At 41.7% G+C, this 27480-nt stretch overlaps 1 protein-coding gene across 3 annotated transcripts in view; it reads left to right on the forward strand.

Moving 5' to 3' along the window:
* tbc1d4 (TBC1 domain family, member 4) overlaps positions 1-27480 on the forward strand; it is a 283205-nt gene that overhangs the window by 248787 nt on the left and 6938 nt on the right. For all 3 annotated transcript variants that reach the window (XM_072577967.1, XM_072577968.1, XM_072577969.1), the window contains 4 exons: positions 4319-4563; positions 16592-16751; positions 23062-23231; positions 25319-25495. In XM_072577967.1, the coding sequence (XP_072434068.1) occupies positions 4319-4563; positions 16592-16751; positions 23062-23231; positions 25319-25495 (752 nt within the window). The remainder of the gene's footprint in view (positions 1-4318; positions 4564-16591; positions 16752-23061; positions 23232-25318; positions 25496-27480) is intronic.

The following is a 27480-nucleotide window of genomic DNA, read 5'->3' on the forward strand; positions in this document are numbered from 1 at the left end:
GGGTGGGGGCCATATCTATCAAAGTTTTACCTGCACATCCACTAATAACATTTATTGTATCCGTTGCTCCCGATGCGGTCTCCTCTACATTGGGGAGATTGGGCGCCTCCTAGCAGAGTGCTTTAGGGAACATCTCCGGGACACCCGCACCAATCTACCACACCGCCCTGTGGCCCAACATTTCAACTCCCCCTCTCACTCTGCCGAGGACATGGAGGTCCTGGGCCTCCTTCACCGCCGCTCCCTCACCACCCGACGCCTGGAGGAAGAACGCCTCATCTTCCACCTTGGAACACTTCAACCCCAGGGCATCAATGTGGACTTCAACAGTTTCCTCATTTCCCCTTCCCCCACCTTACCCTAGTTCCAAACTTTCAGCTCAGCACTGTCCCCATGACTTGTCCGACCTGCCTATCTTCTTTTCCACCTATCCACTCCATCCTCCCTCCGCCCCTGACCTATCACCTTCATCCCCTCCCCCACTCACCTATTGTACTCTATGCTACTTTCTCCCCACCCCCACCCTCCTCTAGCTTATCTCTCCACGCTTCAGGCTCACTGCCTTTATTCCTGATGAAGGGCTTTTGCCCGAAACGTCGATTTTACTGCTCCTCGGATGCTGCCTGAACTGCATTGCTCTTCCAGCACCACTAATCCAGAATTAGGATTTTGTGGCCAGTAGATGGTGATGTTGCACATTTTATCTGAATGTAACACTTGGACAACTAACTGCAGTGTCAATTGTGTCATTTAATTTTCTCCTTTCTCTCTTGTTTTCACCTTGCATGCCTTTGCATCAACGCATATATCTTTCTTTGCCAGTATAATTATTTCACACTATTTTTTGCATCCCATTTCTTTTTCCAATTTCTTTTTCTGATTGCTGTGCTTTAGTTAGTTTTTTAAAAAAAATATTCAGTTTAAGCTCATGTGTTCTGTTTTAACCTTGTGGCTCTTTGTTGTCTCATCTAGTTTTTCTAGTCAATCCTTTGTGTTCTCTTCGTCGCTTCTGCCTCTTCTTACTGCTGAATACACCCAAACTGTTCCCTATCAATTATCATATTAAAATACTCACCTTGGACTTCAAATCACTCCATGGTCTAACACCTTCCTATTTTAGAGACCTCTATTCTGTTCTGAATATTTTATTGTGTAAGGATGTCAAGGTCTGACAGGGTTAATGCTGAAGAGTGCCTTATGCATCACACCCAGTATAATATCATGTGGATTTGGTGAAGAAATGGTTTAGGATCTCAAAGGAATGAGACTTGTTATCTGTGTCATTCTCATTGTCTTTGTAACAGTATCTTATATTAATGGAACTTGTACATTGTTGCTCTCAAACAAGAAAATACATCTTGTTTCAGACAATGAATGGCAGGTCCCTAGGGAGTACTGAGGAACAAAGGGACCTTGGTATACAAGTCCTTAGATCCCTGAAGGTGTCAGCACAGGTGGACAGGGTGGAGAAGAAGGCATATGGATGTTGTCTTCATTACCCAGGGCATAGTACATCTGCAAGAAGTCTTGTTACAACTTTATAAAATGTTGATTAGACCATAAATAGAATATTGTGTGCAGTTCAGTTTGACAGTCTGTTGGAAGGAGGTGATTGCACTGGAGAGGGTGCAGAGAGATTTACCAAGATGTTGCCCACAGTGAAGTCTCAGTTATGAGGAGAGACTGGATGGGCAGGGTTTGGTTTTCTTGCTTAAGCAGAGGCTGAGTGGGAGGGGTAATCTGATTGAGACATACAAAGTTATGAGAGGCAAAGCCAGGAGAGATCATGAGAGTTTTGTCCCCCATGGCAGATGTGTCTAAGACCAAGGGGCATAGGTTTCAGGTGAGGACTGAGTGGTTTAGAGGAGATTTGAGAAAAGAATTTTCACCCGGGGGGTGGTAGAAATATGGAATGTGCTGCCTCGACAGTGTGATGGGGGAAGGTACACTCACATTTAAGAAGCTTCTGCCAAGGCACAAGAGGTTAGGACCAAGTGCTGGTAAATGGGATTAGTACAGTTTGGTAGTTGTTGATTGGAATAGACGTGGTGGGCTGAAGGGCCTGTTTGTATACTGTTAGACTCTATGACAAAAGCCTGTTCCCATTAGATTATCAAGTGCTTTTCTCCACCACACCAGACCAAATACTGTAGGTCCAAGAACCAACATCCTGTAGATCCCTACCCTGAAAGAGCATGCTGGCACAAATATACTTCATAATGAGAAGTAGAACAGAGAGCTCATTCACTCTGATGAGCACAGGTACAGACTACTGGCAGAATGTATTTTTAGTGGGGACCACTCAGTTGCACAGTTGACAAAGGTGAAGCCACTGTGTCTAATCCAGAATCCATCAAAGATGAATAATCAAAGTCCATTAAATGTAGATGGAAAGTGATCTTCAGTGGTTCTCAGTCTGGCAACAATTTTCAATCTTGTTTTCAAATACTTCTATGGATTCGCCCCTCACTATCTGTGTAACCACCACCATAGAATCCTGCAATGTGGAAACAGGCCATTCGGCCCAACAAGTCCACACCAACCCTCTGAAGAGCATCCCGTCCAGACCCATCCCACTACTCTTTCCCTGTAACCTTGCATTTCCATGGCTCACACACCTAACCTACACACGCCTGGATAGTAAGGACAATTTAGCATGGCCAATCCTCCTAGCCAGCACATCTTTGGAATTCGCTGCCCTGCAATTTCTCAAAGTCCTAGCCTCTTGAGTGTCTTTAATTTTAATTACTTCATCATTACTTTCATTTGGCTGTGTTCTAAACTCTTGAGTTCCTTTCCTAAACTTCTGCACCTCAGCCTCACTTTTCACCTTTGCAAAACTCCTTAAAAACTGTCTGTTTGACCACGCTATGTGTCATCAAGCATAACATTGACATCTGTGGCTTGATATTAGATTTAAAAGCAACCGGGTCGGACAGAGGGCACGATGGGTGAGGGGAGCTCATGGGGGTGCGGACGGCTGGGGGAGTGGACAGTAGGTGGGGCTGACAGGGGTAGTGTTGGACGGGGTTGAGTGGCGGATGGGGTGCAGAGGCTTGTGGGCAGTGTGCTGCTGCCTAGTCTCCTGAACAGAGGTAGACGTAGCAAGTGCTCGCTGTGTCAATCCCATTGAACTGATTGGGGGGAGTGGTTTCAGCAATGCTGCAAGTCCCTTACACACAAGTGTGTGTCTGCTCAGAAACAAACCTGAGGTAGAGAGAGGGAGCAAGGCAGGCAGAGCAAGGCAACATAAAACTTCAGAAAACTCCGAGCCCCAGAGGAGAAACATTGAATCAATTAACCGAATAATCAATTACCTGAACAAAATAGTGCCCGCCCATCTCGTTCGGATAATTGAGGTTCCTATGTATAGGGATTCTGCTGATTCAGGTGGTGTGGGGAGGAGCAGATAGTGAGAGGGTGGGACAGGGTGGCCAGAGATGTGGGGGAGGGGCAGGGTGGCAGGTGGTATGGGGACGGGACAAGATATGGAGGAGGGGCAGGGTGGTGTAGAGGAGGGGCAGGATGGTGTTGGGGAGGGCAGCTTGGCAATTTGTGAATAAGTGAGTAAGGCATGAGGGTGAAAGTTTGATGGGTAATGGAGGATAGGTGTGTTCGGGGGTCATTGTAAGGATACCAGTCTCAGGTTTTGGGTCATGGGCATGTTGGGGTTTGCTGAATTGGGGATTTGCGTTGTCAGGTCAGGCCAGGCCATGGAGGTGTTGGATTGGTGAGGTTGTTTTTGGAGAGGATCAGAACTGGTGAGGGTGTGTGGCCAGGTGGGGCCAGGAAAGAGTATGGGTCTCAGTGATGAAGTCGTGTGGGGGGTATCAGTTTCATAGTTACCCAGGAGTTTGAGCAGGTTTTAATCCAGCCAACCTTTTCTGGGTAACTAATCAGATTAATAAATTATTACCTATTGATGTCTCTGTCTAACTCAGAATTGTAGGTTTTTCTGAGAGGTTTCTATATTCAAGGTGGTGTCCCATTGGAAGTTTTAAGTTCCTGGGCAGTCTGTGCATCAAGGTATCCAAGTAGATTTGTAGCATGTCTGTCCAGGAATGTTGCAGCAACACCCACCTTCTTTTCAGAAGGTCTGGGCCTGAATGGATTAATCTCTGTCTTGGATGGCAAGGCTAAAAAGGCCACCTTCTACTGGTAATTGATATGTCGTTCATCTGGTCGGAGAATCTCATTAACTTACTGGGAGAGAATTATACACAATTCATTGCTTTTCCAATACTAGAAAAATAAGATGTTGAATAAACTCAGGCAGCAAAGCAAAAATAAAACGGCTTTCTTCTCATTTTTTTGACAGGACGAACATTTCCTACCCATGCATATTTCTCGGCACAGTTAGGAGCCGGGCAGCTCTCACTGTTTAATCTCCTTAAGGCCTACTCATTGCTGGACAAGGAAGTGGGCTACTGCCAGGGCATCAGCTTTGTCGCTGGGGTCCTCCTTCTGCACACGAGTGAGGAGCAGGCCTTCGAAATGCTCAAGTTCCTGATGTATGATCTAGGTTTCCGGAAGCAGTATAGGCCTGACATGATGTCTTTGCAGGTATTGTTCTCGCTGTTCAACTTCTATTAAGCAGACTCCTTTCGAATTACAATGCAGTCAATAATGTGTTGAAAACTGCGTTTTGCCGATAACCATTGCACTCACTCAGGTCGCATGCAAAAATACCATGGATTAGTTTACATACAGAAAGTCCACTCCCTGCAACATTCTCTCTGGTTATTGGCAGTGCGTGACCCCCTTCAGTTCTTGCTGCGTGTCAGTGCATTCATGGTGACTTTAAAGGTCCAAAACAGGCACTGTTGGTTTATTGTACAGCTGCTGAAAATGTGTTGCTGGAAAAGCGCAGCAGGTCAGGCAGCATCAAAGGAACAGGAGAATCGACGTTTCGGGCATAAGCCCTTCTTCAGGAATGAGGAAAGTGTGTCCAGTAGGCTTAGATAAAAGGTATATTAGATTAGATTAGATTACTTACAGTGTGGAAACAAGCCCTTCGGCCCAACAAGTCCACACCGCCCCGCCGAAGCGCAACCCACCCATACCCCTACATCTACATCTACCCCTTACCTAACACTACGGGCAATTTAGTATGGCCAATTCACCTGACCTGCACATCTTTGGACTGTGGGAGGAAACCGGAGCCCCGGAGGAAACCCACGCAGACACGGGGAGAATGTGGAAACTCCACACAGTCAGTCGCCTGAGTTGGGAATTGAACCCGGGTCTCTGGCGCTGTGAGGCAGCAGTGCTAACCACTGTGCCACCGTGCCGCCCAAACCTCCCCCCTTACTTCCCTCCAAGGCCCCAAGGGATACTTCCAGATCTGCCACAAATTCACCTGCACCTCCACACACATCATTTATTGCATCCGCTGCACCCGATGTGGCCTCCTCTATATTGGGGAGACAGGCCGCCTACTTGCAGAACATTTCAGAGAACACCTCTGGGACACCCGGATCAACCAACCCAACCACCCCATAGCTCAACACTTCAACTCCCCCTCCCACTCCACCAAGGACGTGCAGGTCCTTGGACTCCTCCATCGCCAGACCATAGCAACACGACGGTTGGAGGAAGAGCGCCTCATCTTCCGCCTAGGAACCCTGCAACCACAAGGGATGAACCCAGGTTTCTCCAGTTTCCTCATTTCCCCTCCCCCCCACCTTGTCTCAGTCAAATCCCTCAAACTCAGCACCGCCTTCCTAACCTGCAATCTTCTTCCTGACCTCTCAGCCCCCACCCCACTCTAACCTATCACCCTCACCTTGACCTCCTTCCACCTATCGCATTTCCAATGCCCCTCCCCCAAGTCCCTCCTTACCTTTTATCTAAGCCTACTGGACACACTTTCCTCATTCCTGAAGAAGGGCTTATGCCCGAAACGTCGATTCTCCTGTTCCTTTGATGCTGCCTGACCTGCTGCGCTTTTCCAGCAACACATTTTCAGCTCTGATCTCCAGCATCTGCAGTCCTCACTTTCTCCTTATTGTACAGCTGCACAGCTTAGAGGAAACATTGCTGTTCCACAGGATACAAAATTGTCACGTTCTGTCAGATGAATTATTTAACACTGTGACCTGTCTCCATACCTTTTGCATCTACAGTTTGAGAATCAATATTTATATTTTTCCAAAGGTGGCTTCAACAGTTAAAGTAGTTTAATTTTTAACAAATGTTGTTGTGGAGTGTGTGAAATGTTGTATAGAGCATTGGCCAAAATGCATCCTTCATTAGCTAACTTAAAGGGAAGTCATGACTATGTACTTCTAAATAATATTGAGAGACACTAATATAATTACCTAAGGTTTTAGCAAAAGAAAACTGTTAATTGTTTCAGCTTTCAGAAGGCACTTGAAATCTCTCTCACAGATTCACGTGATTCTAACAGCACAAAATGAGGCCATTAGGCGCACCATCTGTGCTGGCTTTATGAATGAGACAAGTTACAATCTCCTGCCTTCTCCCCATTCTTTCTTTTCAGTTGTCTCTGATATTTCCTTTTGAATACCTCAATTTAACTTGCCTCACCACACTCTCAGGCAGTGTGTTCCAAGTGTGAACCACTTGCTGTGTGAAAAATGATTTCCTCGTGTCACCTCTTTTTTTGCTAACCACCTCAAATCTATACCCCTTGACCTTGATCCATTCTTGTTTCTCTGCATGATTTTGAAAATCCCAATAAAATTGCCTCTCAATCTCTTCACCAGAGAAACTGTCAACCGGTCTCTTGTCTACATGTGGAGAGGTAGACTAAGTCATTCTGAGACATTCTAAGCCATTTTAAGCCCAATCTCCTCCTCAACCTCTCTCCTCGTCTGAGATATAGTGACCCTCAGGTTAAACCACCATCAGTTATTTCTATCTAATGAGAGAGCAGCCTGATGATCTGGTAAGATTATGGCAATTTTATGTTCATCTTTTTTTAATATCCTATTTGTGGAATGGTGTCTTTCTTCCTTGATTTCATCACACATTTACTTCTGTGTGGATGTGGCTAAATATCGTAACGATGTGAGAGTTTTCTAGTGCATTCCAAACAGTACTTTATGTTTACTCTGTCAATATTGTTATGACTTTGAACACCGCTTTAAAATCTCTTCTTAACGTTGTCTCCTCGAAGTTAAAGTCATGTCTTCTCCAATTTTTCCACATGCTTGAAGTGCCTCACGCTCAGTATCATTCTAGTGAGTGTTGACCGCACCCTCACCAAATCCTTGTATCATATTTATGGTTGAAGGAAAGTGTGGGAACACCATGGGAATGAAGTATAGACAGCAGTGGGCTGGAAAATCAACAATTAGAATTGCTAATTTATATGTACAATTTGTATTTTTTAAAATGATAATTCAAAGAAGCTTCACTGAAAAACAGTTGCACTACATTCTCGTCGCTATTGCCAGCAGTTGTCTCTGGTGTTGTTTTAGGGTGGTACAGTGGCTCACTGGTTAGCACTGCTGCCCGACAGCACCAGGATCGCTAGTTTGATTCCAGCCTCAGGTGACTGTTGTGTTTGTACATTCTCCCCATGTCTGCGTGGGTGTGCTCCGGTGTCCAAATATGCAAGTCAGGTGAATTGGCCACGCTAAATTGCCCATAGTTTTAGATTCATCATTCAGAGGGAACTGGGTCTGGGTGGGTTACTCTTTGAAGGGTCGGTGTGTACTAGTTGAGCCGAAGGGCCTGTTTCCACATTGTAGGGAATCTAATCTCACAGGGCAGTTTGATTGCAGGGAAAACTCATAACAGTTATATCATAAGAGAATATTGCTTTATGGTAGAATGTCCTTAACCATTTTTTTGTAACCTAGCCTGGAAGGTAATTACAGAAAAGATTGAAAAAGAAAAACAAATATGAATGTAAATTAAAGCAATCAGAAAGCCTCTGACTAAAATTCCTTGGAGAATAGGTAGAACAGATACTCATTTTGAGCCTTCTGGTGGAAAGAGCGTGAATGTGGTGGCAGGTAGGTGTAAATTGGATGTGAATGCAGATTCACGGCTACATTTCCTCACAGTGTTTCCAGGAGTTACTCCATCCCTTCATGCAGACTTACCAACGTTTCTGGTTTAGGCAAAATGCCTGGAATGATTTCTGAAACAGTTAGTTGTAACAGTGTAAGGGTCATTGGGTTGCTCCAGACAGACAGAACAGGTTGAGCTTTCCTGGCTCCAAATGTCTTAACATCCTATGTCGGAAGAAAGAGAAGGAACTGCCTGAAGAAGAGGCATGTCAACTGGTGCTGCACCGTGTGTCCCAATGACAGTCACAGAATGGTTCATATATGTCTTGGGATCTAATCACCCATCTGCACGTTTTAACTTAAGAGCAACTGGGAAAAGAAAGGGCAAAAAATGTGGCATGTCTGTTTCTCAGTTCAGAAAAATAGTTGCCATTTTCAAATGAGACATGAATTGCTCTTTGTTTCTCATTAGAAAATCTGATGTACGTTGAACAGAAAGAATACATCCTTGCCTCCAAACTGTCAGCTCAGTATTTGGCCAAATAAGGAAAGGAGCATTTAAGGCCCACAATCACAAACTTGAGACTCAATTTATGGTTCTACTGAACAACACTGATCCTCATACTCCTCCATGTTTGGTGACTAGAACAGGGCTGTCACAGTACTGGAGAAGTATGAGCAGTAGTGCCTTTGCGAGAGCTTCCAAATCCAATGTCAAGACGAATGGTCAAGCAGCTGTGTCCCCTCCCAAATCGATGTACTCGGCATTAAGACAGTAATCATTCAAAACCAGTCCTCTCAAAGGACTATATACATGTAGCTGATACCAGACTCCTAAAGCAGTGTGCTCTACTCAGAACCTAGTTGATGCAGGAGTCAGAGATGTCCTTAAAGCATCCTTGAAGAGATCAACCATCCACACAGGCTCTTAGGAGTCTCTGGCATGTGGGTGACCAAAATAAAGAAGGATCTTGCAGGAGTACATGAAATGGGAGGCTCCTTTGGAAATGCATGGAGGCAAAGTCATGTCAGAGCAGGCAAACATCCAGACAAGGCGTCTACACAATCCCTCAAGCCCCACATGACCTATCTGTGGAATAGTCTGGGTCACAGTTGGACTTAACGGTTATCTCAGAACCAGAGTGGAAGAAGGTCATCCTCAATACTGAGCAACTGTTGAAGCTGAAAGCAGCTAGTGGAGCCTGTCTGTCTACAGCTTTTTCAGGACAGGCACTGCACAGCAATGAGTAAAGCTTGATGGAAGCATGTGTAAGAAGGCAAAATCAAAGAGGCCTTGGCTGCATTAATTCAATTATATTTAAAGAGTCCAAAATGGTGTGGTTTCTTTTCAGCATTCCTCCGTTTCGTTTCCTCTCTCTTATGAAATTCAGCTAAAAGGAGAGGCAGTATGACATGAAATATGGATCTGCTAATAAGATCACAACCTTGTGCATGTCGCATGACTCAGTGACATTGAGACAGACACACACAGCTATCAACAGCAGCACATAATGAGACTGTCAGCAGCAAACTGATAGTGCTCGCTGTGGCTATAGAGACTATAGATGAGCAAGATAATAAAAGGAAGGCATCCATTATTCAGAGTGACCCATGTTGTGAACTTGGTAACCCAGTGAAAATCAATTGCTTTTCACTTTCTGCGGCAGAAGACGATGCACAAAGAGGGGCAGCAGATGTCAGTTGCCTCTTCCCTCTGAGAATGTTTACAGGAGCAATAAGGCGCAGATGAGAATGTGATGTGAGAGATTGTCGTTTTTCTGGGGTCAGCTGGTAGCCATGGGTTGCGAGGGTGAAGTTTGAGTAGTTCATCAGCAGCATCTTGATCTTGTGACATACCACTGTGCAGTGGCACCTCTGCATGTGTTACATGGGTCCGCATAAATCTGGGACATATATCAGAAACAGGCAAGCCACATGCCCATTGCTTGGTTCACAAACAGCAGGTGGACTAATGTTATTTTGACACAAGGGTTCAAGTAATGCAAACATACAGAGGTTTTTATGTTGATTTAGAAAGCTGAAGTTTATTGATGACTTTCTGAATCTCAGATACTCCAACTGAACCATGTATTGCAGTGCTACACCATACAACTAAACCTACCACAATGGGTTTTCATTTCACTGTAGAATGCTGGGAAATTGCACATTGTTTGTATCTCATTCCCTTGCTTGTTAAGTTGCCTTCGCTTAAAGAGGAGTGTTTTATCTACATTCGCCAGAAGACCAGGGAGCTTCTCTCTAGTAAAAAGAGAGAGAGAGAGAGAGAGAGACAACTGGTAGTGAGTTTCACCTGAGGGTCACTACGCCTCAGGCAAGGAATGAGGTGGAGACAGTGACCCCAGCTGGTGCAGGAACATAAAATAAAGATCACGAACAGTAATTCCCCCTCTGGTAATTTATTTTCATTCATTCAGAGGATAAGGATTCAGTGAGCATGCCGTAGTTTGTCTCATCCCTAGTTGTCCATACAGGATAGTGAAGAGCCATGTGGTTGAACTAGTGTAGTCCACGGGGTGTAGATGCACTCATTGTTGATGGGAAGGAAGTTCCAGAATTTTCAAGAAACACTGATATAGTTCCGAGTAAGGAGTATGAGGGTTGGGTAGGAACCTGCAGTTGGTACCCTTCCCATACATCTGCTCATCTTGATTTTCCAGCTGATAGAGGCCATATTGATATTGAAGGAGCTTTGCTGAATTTCTGCAGAGCATCTTGTAGATGATACACACTGTTGCCACTATAGGTTGGTTGCAGAGAGAGTGAATGTCGAAGGTAGCAATGGGATGCCATTCAGGCAGTCTACTTTGGAACAGAAATAACTGTAAATAGGAGATGGAAAGGAGGGAGCACCTCAAGAAAATTACAACCACCAAGGGAAGTGGTACAGAGCAATAACTGGAGCTGTGACCTGACAAGTCCCCAGGTCTTGATAGGTGGAGGGTTCTGGTTTGCACTCAATAATTTGTTGATTCTAGGTCGTTCAAATCAGCCCCAGATCCCTGGTCTCACACTGGACATGTTTAGGGAATGTGAAATGAAGACGGCAGTAGAGAGATGTTTCAGGGTAAAAGAACCTCTGCGTTTATTTAAGTACAAAAGGTAAGTATGATACAAGAAATACAGATTTAAAAAAACACAAAACAGTAAAATTAACACTATCAATTATACAGAGGGCAGAAATAAAATACATGTTAAATTAAACACAGGTCAAACATTATTAGAAGCTAAGAAGCAGTTTTAATCGTAGAAAGCTAATCAGGCTTCCTACCCTTGTCTTTCCTGCCCTGTCAGTATCCACGTTCCCCTCTGTGCTAGCTAGGTTGGAAACTTTGGGGTCTTGGGAGTTTCAGGTCACCACTGAGGAAAGCACAGTAAAGTGCGCCCAGTTGTTGAGACTCTTGCTGTCAATTCTGTTCGTTCAGAACAGTTCCGTGTCTGGAAGCTCTTGTCCATACAGCACAGAGGTTGGCTTCCTCCCTCTCGGATGTCCTTTGTTGCGATAATGCCTTTGCTTTGGCTTCCTGATTCAGCTTCTCTGTTTGGTCTCTGTGGTTCTTGGTTCTGAAGGTGCTTGTTGGAGCTGGAAGCCTGTGGGGAAACGAATTGTGCTCCGTTCAGTTCAGATCAGGGCTAGCAGTTATACAGACTGTGTGCTCTATTACCTCCCCCCAGATCTGTGTTGCCATTGTGTTTCTGGTGTTCCCTTTGAGGCTTCTTGATAGTTAAGAGTATATGTGTATGGATATTGATTGAAGTTGAATGTTTGGTATCTGTGCAGGCCCCCATACTGTCTGTGTTTGGTAGCCTGATGTGTAAAAGTTAATTTCGGTCCAGAGTTAGGTTTGGTTGATTGTTCTCTTAGATTGAAGGTGTGAATTGGAATTCCAGGCTGAACAATAGTCCCAGAATGAAATCATTCTGGCTTTGTGTGCACATTTGTTGCAGCCTGAGCTCAGGCTTTTGTCCAGTATTTTAAATGAAGGGGATTCTTGCTCAATCCAACATGGGCTTCATTCTACAATCTTAAAAGAAGAAGCTAATAATGCTTTGGTTTTAATTTGCCAGATTTGGGAGAAGTTCCATTAGGATTGGAAGATGCGGAATATAACTCCTTTATTCAAAAAGAGAGGAAGATAGAAGGACAGAACGACAGGCCTGTTAACAGCTGTTAGAGGGAAGATGTTAGAAGCTATTACTAAAGATGCTATAGCAGATACTTGAAAAAATTCAAAATAATCAGGCAGAGTCATCATGGTTTGTGAAAGGAAAATCATGTTTAACCAATTTATTGGACTTCTTTGAAGAAATAACACGTCCTGTTAGATAAAAAAGGAACCAGTTTATTTGGTGTAATTAGGCTTCCAAAAGATATTTGAGAAGCTGTCACTTCAAATGTTAGCTGGGAAAATAAAAGCTTGCAATTGTTGTGGGTGTGTTTGCTTAGCTGGGAAGTCAGTTTGTAGATATTTCTTTCCCTTTCTAGGTGGCATCCTCAGTGCTGTGGAGCCTCCTATGAAGCTGTCCTGTGTCAGTTGGAATTTATTTGGTTTCATTCCCGCTGCTTCTGGTTGCCAGTTCCAGTTGTTTGTTGCAGTGGTCAGTACATTGGGTATAGGTCAATGTGTTTATTGATGGAGTCCGTGGATGAGTGCTATGCTTCTAGAAATTCTCTGGCTGTCCTCTGTTGGGCTTGTCCTGTTATTGTTGTGTTGTCCCAGTCAAATTTGTGGTCCTTGTCATTTTTAGCAACTAGGGACAGCTGTCTTGGCGTTTAGTGGCTAGTTGATGTTCGTGAATGCGGATTGCTAGTTGTCTGCCAGTTTGTTCTATATCATGTTTTGTGCAATCCCTGCATGGAATCTTGTACACCATGTTTGTTGCACACATGATGGGTATTGAGTCTTTTGTTTTGGTGAGTTCTTGTCTGAGCGTGGCTATCGATTTATGTGCTGTCATAAATCCAAGTGGTTGGAGGAGTCTGCCTGTCAGTTCTGTGACTTTTTTTATATTACGTTAAAAATCAATCAACACCAGGTTGTAGTCCACCAGGTTTATTTGGAAGTACTAGCTTTCAGAGCGCTGCTCCTTCATCAGATAACTAGTGGGGCAGAATCATATGACACAGAATTTATAGCAAAAGATCACAGAGCCATGCAATTAAAATGATATATTGAACAAACCTACATTGCTGTTAAGTCTTCCGTCTTTCAGAATGGGTTGCAGATTTCAGTTCATTTATTTTTAAATCCCAGAACTTCTTTTAGGTCACATTCTCGAGATAACGTAAGGTTTTATAAAAAAAAGGTGATAGCTCAGCTCAGACAATGCATTGAAGGTGTGAGGTTAGAGTCTGTCTGTATCCCAATCTTGAGTCAGACTGGTTCTATTTCCAAAGTAGAAATTTATAAAATGATATAAGAATTGACTGCCTGCATTGACTTTTATATAAGGTAGCGTGGTTAGTGTGTTGGATCGTGGCATGTCCACATCGGAACCGGCAGACGGAAGCGGCAGGAATAAAACCAAATAAATTCCAACCAACACAGGACAGCAGCGCTTCACAGGAGGCTCCACAGCCCTGAGGATGTTACCTAGAAAGGGGACAAAATGTCTGTTATCCAACTTGCCAGCTCGATGAACATACCAACAATAACTGCAACTGGTACCTGAGCTGCAAATATTTACACAAAGATTGAACATAACAGTTTATAGTGTAAAGGGTAACATAGAAGACTGACTGGTATCCTTTATCCATTTATTAAATACTTACATAAAATATAATAAAACCGGTTAGGTTAGAATCAAAAATTGTTTACCTGCTCTTGTTTAGAGACTATCCTGGCCTTCTCAAACTCCACCTCTCTCCTACCCCCAACAAATATTTTGTTAATTTCTGGGATGTGAGTGCTCAGCATCCCTAAATATGCTTGAAAAGGTGGAGATGAGCCACTTTCTTAAACAGTTGCAATCTATTTGATGAGGCTAGATACTCAATGCTATTAGGGAGGGAATTTTAGGATAATGACCCAGTGATACTAAAGGAATGGCCATATAGTTTCAAAGTCAGGATGGTGTTTGGTTTGGCGGGGAAGTTGCATTTAACGGTGTTGATGTGTATCTGCTGACCTGTCCTTCCTTGTGGACTGCTGGTATGTGGCTTGAGAGGGAACTTGTAGATGATGTTGTTCTCTTGCATCTGTTCATCTTGCCCTAGCTAATAGAAATTGCTGGTTGGAAGATGCTATTGATGGTACCTTGGTGAGTTACGACTGTGCATGTTGTAGGTGGTACACACTTGCGGCTGTGGAATAATGGTGGTATATTTCGGGTGGCAGATGAGGTCTCAAGAAGCAAGTTGCCTGCATCGTGTCAAGCTTCTGAAATGTTATTGGAGCCACACTCAACCAAGCAACTGGGGAATATTCCATCACACTTTTGACTTGAAGTTGGCAGACAGGCTTTGAGGAGTCAGGAGCTGCAGCATCTTTTGATTGGTCTGATCCTACTTGTTGAGCAACTGCTTCTAACTGATCAAAAATTAGGTCTGGTGGTTAAGATTAGATTTCTCATGTCTTCTGCTCCCTCTGGACAGGGCTTAAAATGGACAACAGATTATCTTCTGTTTTCTGATGTGTAATGCAATGGGGTGATACATGGGGCTAGAATTGTTAAAAGACTATTTCTATTCAGTAACGACAGGAGGTTATTTATCAGGCACATTTTGTGAAAAACTAGTGAATAGGAGTAAAGGAGACAGATAGTCCTGCTTCAGATTCTGTGTGAAATTAGAATAGGACCAACGTGACCCACAGCATTTTAAACGTTGGGACTCATTTGTTTGATAATTTGCACACATGTCAATAATTTCACTGCTGTAGCTTGAACTTTCCACCTCTGATTATTGCTGCCAGCTTTAGTTCATCTCTTCCTGAACTGATGACTGGCGAAAGCTGAGATGAGCTACAGCAGAAGTAGATTTTACAGTCAGCCTGATGCCTGTCTCATACTACACAGCTCAGCTTTCCAGATCAGCCTTCAGGAGTCCTGTTTGCTCGGTTTTTCAGATTTATCATTGGGGTTTAGCATGCTCCTCAGTTGTATTCATCTAGGGAAAGGGAGGTGTGAATGGTCCAAGTTAATTATGAAGAACCAACTTGTAGTGCATCTTGGTTTGATGCCTACCTAGTTTTCAAAAGTTTTTGTGTGTTTGGTACAAAACAAGCTGCTGTTCAAATGATCTGGAGAGCCCAAAGTAATTTGTTAGATGTTTATACTTGGGTCTAAGGCTAGTTAATATTCATGGTTAGTACTCATATTAAGTTAACTCAAGCACCCGTATCGGTTAGGTTCATCATTTTCACCAAAAACAACTAAATGTCCCACATCTTCCTTTGTAAAGCAGTGAACATTTTTAGCATAATAACGCACCTGCACTGCACTTCTACCATGCTTTAATAAGTTTTCTGTAATGGAACCCAAAACTTGACACAGGGGCTACTGTTTTGACCAAAGGTATTATCCATATTCATCTCCTGTCTTTATCTGTGTATATTATTGGTGAGTTCTATCATCTTTGCTAAGATGGGCTAAATGATTTTTTTCTGCACCTTCATAATTCTGTGATTTTCTGAATAATCTCTTTCTATATATTGTAGGTCTCCACTACTCCAATTTCAGCATTACCATTTAGGGCATACTGCTTTACTTCAAAAATGTGCTTCACATTGCTCTGTGCGAGACTACATCTGTCACTGGAACACCCATCCTACTGGCTTATCTATCACTGCAGTCTTTCACAATTCTTATCTGATTCATTCTTCCTTTTAATCCCTCTTCCTGATTTAGTGAAATCAGCAAAGTCTGACACAGTTCATTTCATCGAAAGAAAGAGATTTGCAATTTATAACTTTTCACAATCTCAGGACATTCTACAGCCAATGTCTACTTTATCTAAACATGTCATAATCTACATCCATATCCAATTCTCACCTCAAAACTCTTTACTGCAAGAAGAAGACCTCAGCTTCTCCAATGTGACCTTGCAGGTTAAATCTCTTATCCATGGAGCCATTCTGCTGAATCTCCCTTAAGTACCCTCCTGTACTTCCTGATTATGGGATTAGTCACACCTTTTGAGCAGGAGATGTATGTACAGTATGTGGATAAATATTTTTGCTTGGATATATAGACAGTGAAGTACTATTCTATTGTAGAATTATATCTTATGTTTTTATTATTTATTGCACCTGAACTGTGCAAAGATTAATCCATTGTGTATTTTTCAGTGAAACTGTGGAGTTTTAATAATTATGTTTAAAGCTGTAGTGCATTACCAAAGACATCTAATGATTAAAAGACAGTTCGGGAACCTCAAGGGATTTAGCAGAACACCCTCAGATTTCACGATCATCTCCCTTCAAAGAATTTTTTTATTGTGACTGAGAAAATATTTATATATTAAATGGTGCTTTGTGGTTGGATTGTGTGTTTAGGTTTGTGAGCCTGTATGTCTACTCAGCACAGAATAACAGCAAAATTTGTGTGCTGTCTGCTGCAGAAATACTGACTGCACTTTGTCCTTTGGGCAGATTCAGATGTACCAGCTGTCAAGACTTCTACATGACTATCACCGGGATTTGTACAACCACCTTGAAGACAATGAGGTCAGCCCCAGTCTCTACGCAGCCCCATGGTTCCTCACCTTTTTTGCCTCCCAGTTCCCACTGGGATTTGTCGCCAGAGTCTTTGGTAAGTATGAACTTCATGTTCTGAATTCTATCGCTAGCATACAAGAGCTTAGGTAATGCTTTCCTTGAGAACCATCAGACTTGGATAGGGTTAGCCAATCAACTTCAGCTTTTGCAAAAGGCCATGTACCATCTCTGGGTGTAGACTCCACTCAACCACCTGAGTGAAAATTATTATAAATGCCCTCATTCAAATACATAACCACCATAGGAGCATACAGATTAGGATTAGGAGTAGACTATATGCCCTCTTGAGCCTGCACTGCCATTTAATAAAATCATGGCTGAACTGATTATTATCTCAAACGCTGTAGGATCATTACTGCTGCTTATTAGTATGGAAAGCTGCCACCAATCCTTCTTTCTAGATATTTTTAATCTATCCAGTGTCTAAAGGGTTGGAGCAGGTGGGACTTAATCCTGGGTCTTCTGACCCAACGTTAGAGACATTGCCGCTGCTTCACAGAGGCCCTTTTCCATCTTGCTCCACTAATTCTGAGGTTTATCTAATTAGCAATGATAAAGGATAAACCACCATTGAGTTTTAATGAGATGAAGCACTTGTCTGAACAACAAAGTATAGATTACAGTGTGATAGCAATGTGTATACGTTACATAGGCAAGTTTGGCATAGTTCCGAAAATGATTAAGTGTCAGTGATGACGTCTGTCTCCATCAGGACCTTGTGCTAGACTGGCTCTTCTTCACCTACGGATTGTATGACATCATCAAATTAGGTGGAGCTTAAAGTACTTTTGAAATTAACACTTTCAGAACTATTACCTTATCTCCCACTAGGTATTTTTCCCTTTTGTTATACTTACCCATATTTATAAATTTAGGCATTCAATATTACTCTGTCTCTTCACAAGTCTCTGACTTCACACATTCGGGCACCTGAGGTTTCACAATTCTTCTGGGATTAACTGTTTGATTGGAGAGGATTCATGGGTCTTTGCATCAAAATCTGTTTGATGATTCTTGTCTCTTTTAAACTATTCCTCGCAAAACCCATTGGTCCCTTCATTCAGGACCTTATCTAGAGGAACATTAATTTCCAGAAATTCCTTTTACAAGTGAGCATTTTCCTGCTAACTCAGGTGGTTGTCTCATAGCTTCATTAGGAGAACTCTTTATCTTGTGAATGCATATCATAGAAGACAGTTACTCTACTTTGGTAGGTATTTTCATTTTCGCAGAAGCCTGGATTTTCAGACTAGCAATTTCTTCCTTTTGACCATGTCTTGGAAGTTATGGAATTTGGTCTGGCTTCCATAAGGTTGCATGTGTCTCTTCCCCATTTTATTCTAGAAATCTTTGTATTTAATCTGCTGATTTAATCCGCTGATCCATTCAGTGGGTTGGATGTTTTCAGTTGCATTCTCTGGATGTCCTGGTGAACTAGACATTTTCAAATCCTTTGTCATGGTGCTAGTCGGTATTTGCTTACTTTAGTAATACTGTTGTCACTGGTACTGATAATTCTTCTTCGAAAGACAAAGGATTGAAAAGTTGTTCTTCAGCTTATGTTGTCTTAACATCTTACATCAAAGTCAAATTTGCTGATTTATTTTGTGTAGAAAACAATTGTGCTTTTTAAAATTACTTCAGTTAGAGATTCATCAGTGAACTCTCAAGTCAGTTGTACCGTTCATTTTTGTCCTGAGTATTTGCTTCATTATGGTGCTGATTAGAATAGCAAATATTTCCACAATTATAAAAGCAGTGAATTCCTTCCTGTTACCTGGAACAATTCTCTGAGAGTCATGGAGTCATTGAGGTGTACACCTCAGAAAAAGGTCCAACTCATCCACGCTGACCAGATATCCTAAACTAATCTAGTTCCCATTTGCCAGCATACGGCACATATCCCTCGAAACACTTCCTATTCATATACCCACCCAGATGCCTTTTAAGTGTTGTAATTGTACCAGTCTCCACCACTTCCTCTGGCAGCTTATTCTATACTTACTATGTGAAAAAGTTGCCCGTTAGGTCTCTTTTAAATTTTTCCTGAAACCAATGCCCTTGAGTCTTGGATTCCCCTTACCCTGGGGAAAAAAACCTTGATGATCCACCCCATCCATGCCCCTCATGATTTTATAAATCTCTATAAGGTCACCCCTCAGCCTCTGACACTCCAGAGAAAACAGCCCCAGCCTATTTAGCCTCTCCCTATAGGTCAAACCCTCCAACCCTGGCAACATCCTTGTAAATCTTTTCTGAATCCTTTCAGTTCTTATGCCAATGTAGGTAATTTCAATAAATTCTTTCTTCTTGGGTTCCGCCATAATTCTAGAAAGTCCAAGGAAACCTTCTACAAATTGCATGAACTGGTCATTAGTAGTTTGTTTCTAAACCTTTTGTTTTGTTGGAGCTAGTTGAACTCCTTCTGCGGTCTTAAGGATGTTGAGGTCAAAACATGCATACAGCCTCAGAAGTGGGAGCTGTTGATTGTGAATTACATGCATGTTTTCAACTCTCTTAGGTTCTTTGTGTTGTGGTGCTACTGGTAACATTCCTTTGCTCTTGAGAATTCTTCCACCGTGGAGCATGTAGCGTTACCTTCATAAGCTGCAACTTATGTTTCTTCAGACATAGCATTTGATCTGACAGAACTGTGATATTCGTACCTGTACCAAGCTTAACACTAACTGATGTCCTTTACGTACCTGTCTAGTTTGAAGCAGTTGCATCACTAATTTCCCTTAGGAATGCCTCAGGTATCTTTCCAATGATAATTATTACACTCTGTTCATCTGTTTGCTTGAGTAACTCCTGTCACTTTTGCTGCTCTGAAATTGTATTTTACCTCTGTCCATCTTCTGGAAATGATCTATAGTTATACACTACTGTGTCATATCTGGGCACAGATTATACTAAAATGGCTTTCTTGTTCCACAGCACTAACACTGTCTCTTTATATCCACTGACTGAAGTATTCTTTGTGTTAGTTTGTTACATTTATCAGTAAATTGTCTGTATCTTAAAACTGGATAGGTTTAATTGGTCTCCTTTGGCAAGGTTGTATACATATCTCGGAATATACCTGTGAGTCCTCCTGGCTTCTGCTTGTAACATTCTAACATAACTTGAATAATTTTCTCCAAAGTCAAATATTCTTTGGATGCAATAACTCTAACAAGGACTTGTCAATAATTTTGTCTATTTATATCCTGCTTTTAAAGTTCCAATGTAACGGGTCTTTACTAATCTGTAGAAATCATTAGTTAAATAATCTACCAATTCCTTTGGATGGTGGACTTTCTGTTAAATCTTGCTCATTTGGCAATGTATTTGGTGTCAGATTGAAGTAATAAAAGCTGATAGAACTTCATCAAAAGTACCAGTGCCTTCTTTTATATTTAGGAAATTTATAATCTTGTAGTAGCATCTACTGAATCTAAAGTGTATTTACTTACTTAGGTTGAGATTTAGTATTTAATCTCAATCCCAAGAACAGTCTTCTCCAAGATGTCCAATCCTCCATTCTGTTTAGTCTTTTCTGACATTAAATTTTGATGGCTATATTATTTATCTTCCCATTTCCTTTTAATATGACTATTCTCTTCACATGAAGGCTATTTTAAATCTATCACATCTCAATGCTGTGGTTCGATTTTCCTTAGAGATCTTATTATTCCCCAATAGATAAACGGTAATGATTGAAATCTTGTGATCTCGCAATAAATCAGTGCGGTTTTAATTCTGTTATATTAAAATCTCTTTAAACCTTTTAATTCTATATAATGACAATGCAGACCTTAAACAGAGGTGTTACATTAGTAACTTTACAGTCATCTGGGACCCTCCCTGACTCCAGTGATTCCTGAAAGCCAATGGCTCTAATCTCATCAGCTACCTTCTTCAGAGCTCTGGTGTGTAATAAATCTGGTCTGGATGATTTATCTGCCTTTAGACTTTTCAGCCTCCCCAGCACCTTCTCCTTATTGATGGCCACCACACTTACCTCTGTCCCCTGCCTCTCTTGTACTTGTGGTATGCTGCTTGTGTCTTCCACTGTGAAATCTCACACAAAGTACCTATTCAGTTCCTCTGCCATTTATTTGTTCCCCATTACTTCACTCCAGCCTCTTTTTCCAGCAGTCCAAAGTCCAGCCTTGCCTCTCTCTTACCTTTTATATGTCTAAAAATAATTCTTGCCATCTTCTTTTATATTACTTAATAACAACCTCATATTTCATCTTCTTCCATTTCAGTTTTCTTTTAGTTATCTTTGCTGCTTTTTAAAGGCTTCCCACTAATCTTCATCACATTGTAATGCCTTTTCTGTTGCTTTTATGCTGTCCCTGATTTCTGTTGTCAGCCATGGTTACCTTGTCCTCACCTTAGTATATTTCTTCTTCATTGGGATGAATTTCTGATGTGAATCCTGAATTACCCCAGAAATTCCTGCCACTGCTGGTCCACCATCTTCCCTGCTAGGCTTCCCTTCCAGTTAACTCTGGCCAGCTCCTCCCTCATTCCTTTGTAATTACCTTTATTCAACAGCAATCCCATTATGCCTGATCTCAGCTTCTCCCTCTCAACCTGTAGAGTGAACTTTATCAAATTATGCTTGCTGCCCCTGAAGGATTACTTCACCTTAAGCTCTCTAGTCAAGTCTGCCTTGGTACACATCCCAGATCTGCAGTCAGTGATACTTTTGACATGCCATTATTGCTGTAATGCAGCAGCTAATTTCCACATAGCAGGATCCCACAATCTGTGATCTAGTAGTAATCTGATGATCTGTTGCAGTGATGACAGCTGAGTGGGACGTATAGACCAAGGAACCAGGGAAAACCAGTTTGCCGTCCTGTAAAATAGTGACAACTTTTACACCACTGAAATGAGCAGACAGAACCTTGGTTCAACTTTTTATCTGGAAAATCGAACTTTCAATGGTACAGCTGTCATTCAGTAATACGTTGAAGTGTCATCCTGTAGTCATGTCTTTGGAGAAGGATGTGAACTGACATCAGACTGACTCAGAGGGAAGACCACTATTGCTGAGTCACACCTACATGTAGGCTCATTAATGGTACATGTGTGGAAGAAACAAATCTGATATTGCATTAGTCCTTCCAGGTTTGTGACTTAGTCAAATGGTTTTTGCAGATTTTAAAGGCTATTGCCCTGCAATGATCTCTACTTGACCTTAGAGCACTTTGTCTCATGGTGAGAACAGAAAATGAACACTACTCCCATTCTTGACTCTTACCTCCTGCTAAGCAGGAAAACTGGAGGGAGCAGCTTTATTTTAAGAAAAGTCTGTTTTCAAAGGACGCCTACAGGGGAAGAAGGCCATTTGGCCCATCAAGTCCACTCTGACCCTCCAAAAAGCATCCAACTCAAACCCACCCTTTCACCTATCACCCTGCATTTCCCATGGCTAACCCACCTAGCCTGCACATCCCTGGACACTTTGGACAATTTACCATCATCAGTCTGCCTAATCTGCACATCTTTGGACTATGGGAGGAAATAGGAAATAGCACTCAAAGGAAACCCATGCAGACAGGAGGAGAATATGTAAACTCCACAGTCAGTCGCCCGATATTTTAATTTTGATATCTGATTTAATTTGATTCTACACATCAGGAATAGGTAGAGTGTTGAAAAGCAAAGTTTACATATGAGTTCAGTTTTTAGTCTGCTTTGCATTCCGCATATGCAGCCATTTCTTGAAGAAGGCTTGAGGACGGTGGTTGAGTATGGGATAGTGGTAACTATGGTAACAAAAGCAGTACCTCCTCCCACTGAGAGTGGCTAACTGCCTCTAGGTTGGTTGTAGTTACTTGGCAGGCTTCACTCTGTACAATGAGTGCTGGAATATTTGCGCTGCCTGCAAACTGTGAAAATATTTATGATAAACTTTGAGATATCAATGGATTTGGGAACCTCCATTTGACAGTTGTTCTAGAGAGCTGATTAAAACAGTAATTATGAATACAGGTCCACAGCTTACCATGCTGTGGGATAGTGTCAGTAGTCACATTAAGAACCACTTTGAATTGTAGTGCTTGACATGTTTGATGAGTAACACTGTTGGAAAGCCATCATGTCTGTATCGCACAGATTTATTCTCACAGGTAAGCTGCTTTATTAAATGTCTGTCTGGGACCTCGTTGGGAGAACTGGCCTGTCTGAGTACTCAAGTATTGCTAAGTCGCATAAACATAATATTGATTTTTTAAAAATTCTACACATGGTACCAAATAGGTAATAATTTGGACTTGAAAATGGAGATGTTCTGACTAACATAAAGACTTGTGGGTCTGTATTCTTTTTCCTTTTCCAAAAAACAGATATTATGTTTCTCCAAGGGACTGAGGTGATATTTAAAGTGGCCCTTAGCCTGATGAGCAGTCACGAGGCATTAATTCTGCAATGTGACAGTTTTGAGACCATCGTAGATTTTATAAAGTCAACGATTCCAAATCTGAGTCACACACAGATGGAGAAAACTATTGTTCAGGTATTAATCTCATTACTTAGTATTGTGAGCTTTTCAAATTGCCTGGATTTGCATTTTTTGAAACTACCTAAGTTTTGTCAAGGGTCAGACACTGAGAGGATATTCACAGTTAATTCACCAATAGTGCAAATATCTGCATCAATTTAATATTGATTATCTATCCTAACCTGTTTTAGGCAAGGTCACACTTTCATATTTCACTAAGAATAAAGAAACATTTATTTTTATCATCTTTTGTTCCACTATCTGTGTAGTTTTAGCACTTAAAAGTTATTTACTAATTAACAGCTTTCAGATTTAAACTGTCTTTTGTATCAGTACAAATGGAATACCTATGTTTATGACAGAAATAATAGAAAGTGTATTTGACCTTTTTCAAACAGCAAACTGCAATCACTGAACTGTATGTCTGTGGGTAGAAGTTTTAAACTGAATAGCTTTTCTAATGTCCAAGGGGATTTAATATTTTATCATCACACTGCCTGTCCTTGATATAATAAAGATACTGTGGCCATAAGTGCAGCCTGGCGCGCTTTATGCTTTTCTATAAATCATCTGGAGGGATAATTTAAGGCCATTAATAGTTATGTATTAGTCCAAAGGAGCTGTAAAGCTAATGTTACTTGTAATTTACAGACCAGTCTTAAAAGTGTTTGACCTCAAGTTACAGGAAGAGAGTAAGGTTTATGACTTTGTTGATCACATCTAAGTGATGCTGTTAGCACAGTAGCCCTCAATAGTGGTTTATATTTTACTCAGTATGTTTTACTGCTTGTTTAATGTATGTCAAGTACAACTTTCTACACAGTGTTTATATAGCACAGCTGTGCTCCACTTCAAGAGTTTTCTTTTTCCTTCTACATTTGTCCAGCCTAACAACTAGCATTTGAGAACAAAAGTATTGTTCAGGATCCTGTTATTATGATTTTGTAGTTGGCTAGTGCTTCAGCAGGTTAGACATGATCCTCATGGCCCAAGGGAGACCCTGACTGTCAATCAGCCCTATTGTTAGCAGTACAGGATATGAGCAAACACATGAAACTCTGCTCCACTAATTAAATTGTTCAATACAAACTAGCATCATGGATTGTGTGAAAAGGATCTTTCCTTTCATTTACCCTAAGCTCCCACAACAAAGAAAGATGTTTTTTTGTTCACATCATATAACTAAAGAGGAGAAAGTAAAAACTACTAGGGTGCCAGAATCCCAATATCCCAGAAATGTCATATGAACCAAAACCGTGTATGTATCCTCATACGTTTAAAAATCGTCCCACCCAATCTCCTTTAATGCATTATCTGCCTAGATATAATCTCCAAAGTGTTTAAGAAAAGCTATTTGAGATGCGTCTTCCAACTCCAATCTGGTTTCAGTATATGTAACTACATTGGCTCCTTGTCCAACAATGCTTCCGTTTTATAATTATTATTGTATTTTTCAAATTCCTGCACGGCTCGCTTCATGCCTGTTTGTGTAATCTTTTAACAACTGGGAGAGGCAGGATAGGCTGAATGGACTCCCTCTCTCTGTGTGACTTCAGTTCTTTCAGTTATTCTCTTTCTGGTTCTCAAGAGTGAGGACCATAAATCTTACCATTAGCGGAGTTCTTACAACATGAAATACTAGCTCTCGATGTCGAGATCCATCCGTATTTACAATGGCGATTCACTAATATTTTGAGACTCAGACTGATAGATGGCGAGCTGCTGCTTTCAATAGTCCAACAGCAAAACCACAAATCCTTCAGCAGCTTGTGCTGATTGGTGACACAAGGCTTATGTTGTTCTCAATACTGTTGCTAGATTGTTTCCCACACTGGTTATGATGGCATATGGTGAACTTGCCATTACTGTTTCCTGCAATTTCTGGCCAGCATTGCATCATTGTTGTCAACAGATGAGACAAATCTTAAGTTATTCCTCAGTGTACAAAGATAATTTTCAGTTCAACAGTTTCAATGTTCTAGGAACAAGGTCACAATCCCCTTTTAAGTTTAAGTCTGTATGACAGCATCAGCTCCTCCTAGCAGTAACTTCAGGTCTCTTTCATTTGCTGTTTTCAGTGAATCATTTCTGGTGTGTTGTAGGTGTTTGAGATGGACATTTCCAAGCAGCTCCATGCCTATGAGGTAGAGTACCATGTGTTGCAAGATGAGATGGTGGAGAATTCATTGCCCAATGATGATGGAGACCGTCTGGAGAAACTGGAGAGAGCAAATTGTCAGCTTAAGAGACAAAACATGGAGCTACTGGAGAAGCTTCAGGTAACAATGACATCAACTGTTAAACTGTTAACGCAAATGATATTGTCTCCGGAAATGAGATACCCACAGGATCTTTTCTTTGGGACAGATAACACATACGTCTGACTTCAGTATTTTTTAATCAAGTAAATTAATTTTAATCCTGCGATATCAGATGCTTTTGGATGTCAAAGACACAATTGTGTCCATCATTAGGGCGACGCAGTGGCTCAGTGGTTAGTACTGTGTTTCCGTGGGTTTCCTCCCACACTCGAAAGATGTGCAGGTTAGGTGAATTGGCAGTTCTAAATTGCTCTATAGCATCCAGGATGTTCTGGCATGGTGCATTGGCACAGTTACTAGGATAAGGTAGGGGTATCTGTCTGGGTGGGAGGGTCAGTGTGGACTTGATAGGACAAATGGCCTGCTTCCTGTAGTGATTCTACGATTCAATTTTTTTTCTATGTTTAGGTTCCCATTCATCTGTCAGTTATTTTCCGTACAGACGATTGAGCTATAGGACATACTCTGACCCTCAATAAGCCTAACATCACTATGCTGCTTTCTACATATTAAAGTATTGGCCACTTATTCTGGCTCAGACATGAAAATTACGGGAAGTCATAAAGTGCATGAAACTTCTTGATTAATTATAAGACCAAAAGCAAAGTAGTTGACACTTAATTGTCCTCTGAAATGGCCTAGCAAGCCACTGCGTTGTACTAAACCTCTAAAGGATTTCAGAAAAGGAACAAAAATGGATGGACCACCTGGCATCAACTCGGCACTGGAAACTTCCATGGTAAACACAGCTTTGTTGATACTGCAAAGTTGTCCTTACCAACATCTGGGGGCTAATGCCAAAATTAGCACAGCAGGCTGATAGAGTGGTCATGCAGCAGCTTGGTAAAGCAATTACTCAGGCAATTGTAACTTGCTGATAATGTTTTAAACGCCACCATAATAATCCGTAGATACATCATGTCCCACCAGCCAAACATACCATGCAGAGCTGGTGTATAGTGGTGTAGTGTTGGGAGGGAGTTTTCTCAAGTTAAATGTGATCAAGGAAATCATTTGCTGATTACAGCATGTAACAGCCCTACATTTCCTCCAAACCAAGGCTAATGAATGAGTACTGCTCCATATTTCACGCACTTGGAAGAAGCACTAAGGTTGCCAAAAGTACAGAAAGTATTCTTGGTGGGGGATTCTGCTACCAACAGTGGCTCAGTAGTGTCTCTAAAGTTCAAGCTGACCAAGTCATTGAGTCAAACAGCATGGAAACAGATCCTTCAGTCCAACTAGTTCACGCTGACCAAGTTTTCTAAACTAAACTACTCCCACTTGCCTGCGTTTGGTCCTTGTCCCTCTAAACCTTTCCTAATCAACCTTTCCTATCCAAATGTCATCTAAATATTATAACTATACCTATACCTACCACTTACTCTGGCAATTCATTCAACATATGAACCACCTCTGTGTGAAAAGGTTGCCCCTCACATTCTTTTTTTAAATCTTTCTCCTCTCACCTTAAAAATAGGTCCCTTAGTTTTGAGCTTCCCTAACTGAGGGAAAAGACCTTTGCTTTTAAGCTTATATATTCCCCCTCAGGATTCTATAAGCCTCTATGAGGTCACCTCTCAACCTCCTACACTCCAGTGAAAAAAGTCCCAGCTTATAACAGCCTCTCCCATTAGCTCAAACTCTGCAGTTCTGCCAATATCCTGGTAAATCTTTTCTGAATGCCCTCTCCAATTTAATAATATCCTTCCTACAGCAGGGCGACCAGAACTGTACACAATACTTCAAAAGTGGCCTCACCAATGCCCTGTCCAATCTCAACATGACATCCTAAATATTATACTTAATGATCTGAACAATGAAGACAAGTGTCCTAAATGCCTCCTTAACCATCCTGTCTACCTGTGACGCAATTTTCAGAGAACTGTGTACCTGGACCACTTGATCTGTCTGTTCGACAACACTGTCCAGGGCCCTACCAT

Source organism: Chiloscyllium punctatum, chromosome 9 (genome assembly GCF_047496795.1).
Source record: "Chiloscyllium punctatum isolate Juve2018m chromosome 9, sChiPun1.3, whole genome shotgun sequence".
NCBI lineage: Eukaryota > Metazoa > Chordata > Chondrichthyes > Orectolobiformes > Hemiscylliidae > Chiloscyllium > Chiloscyllium punctatum.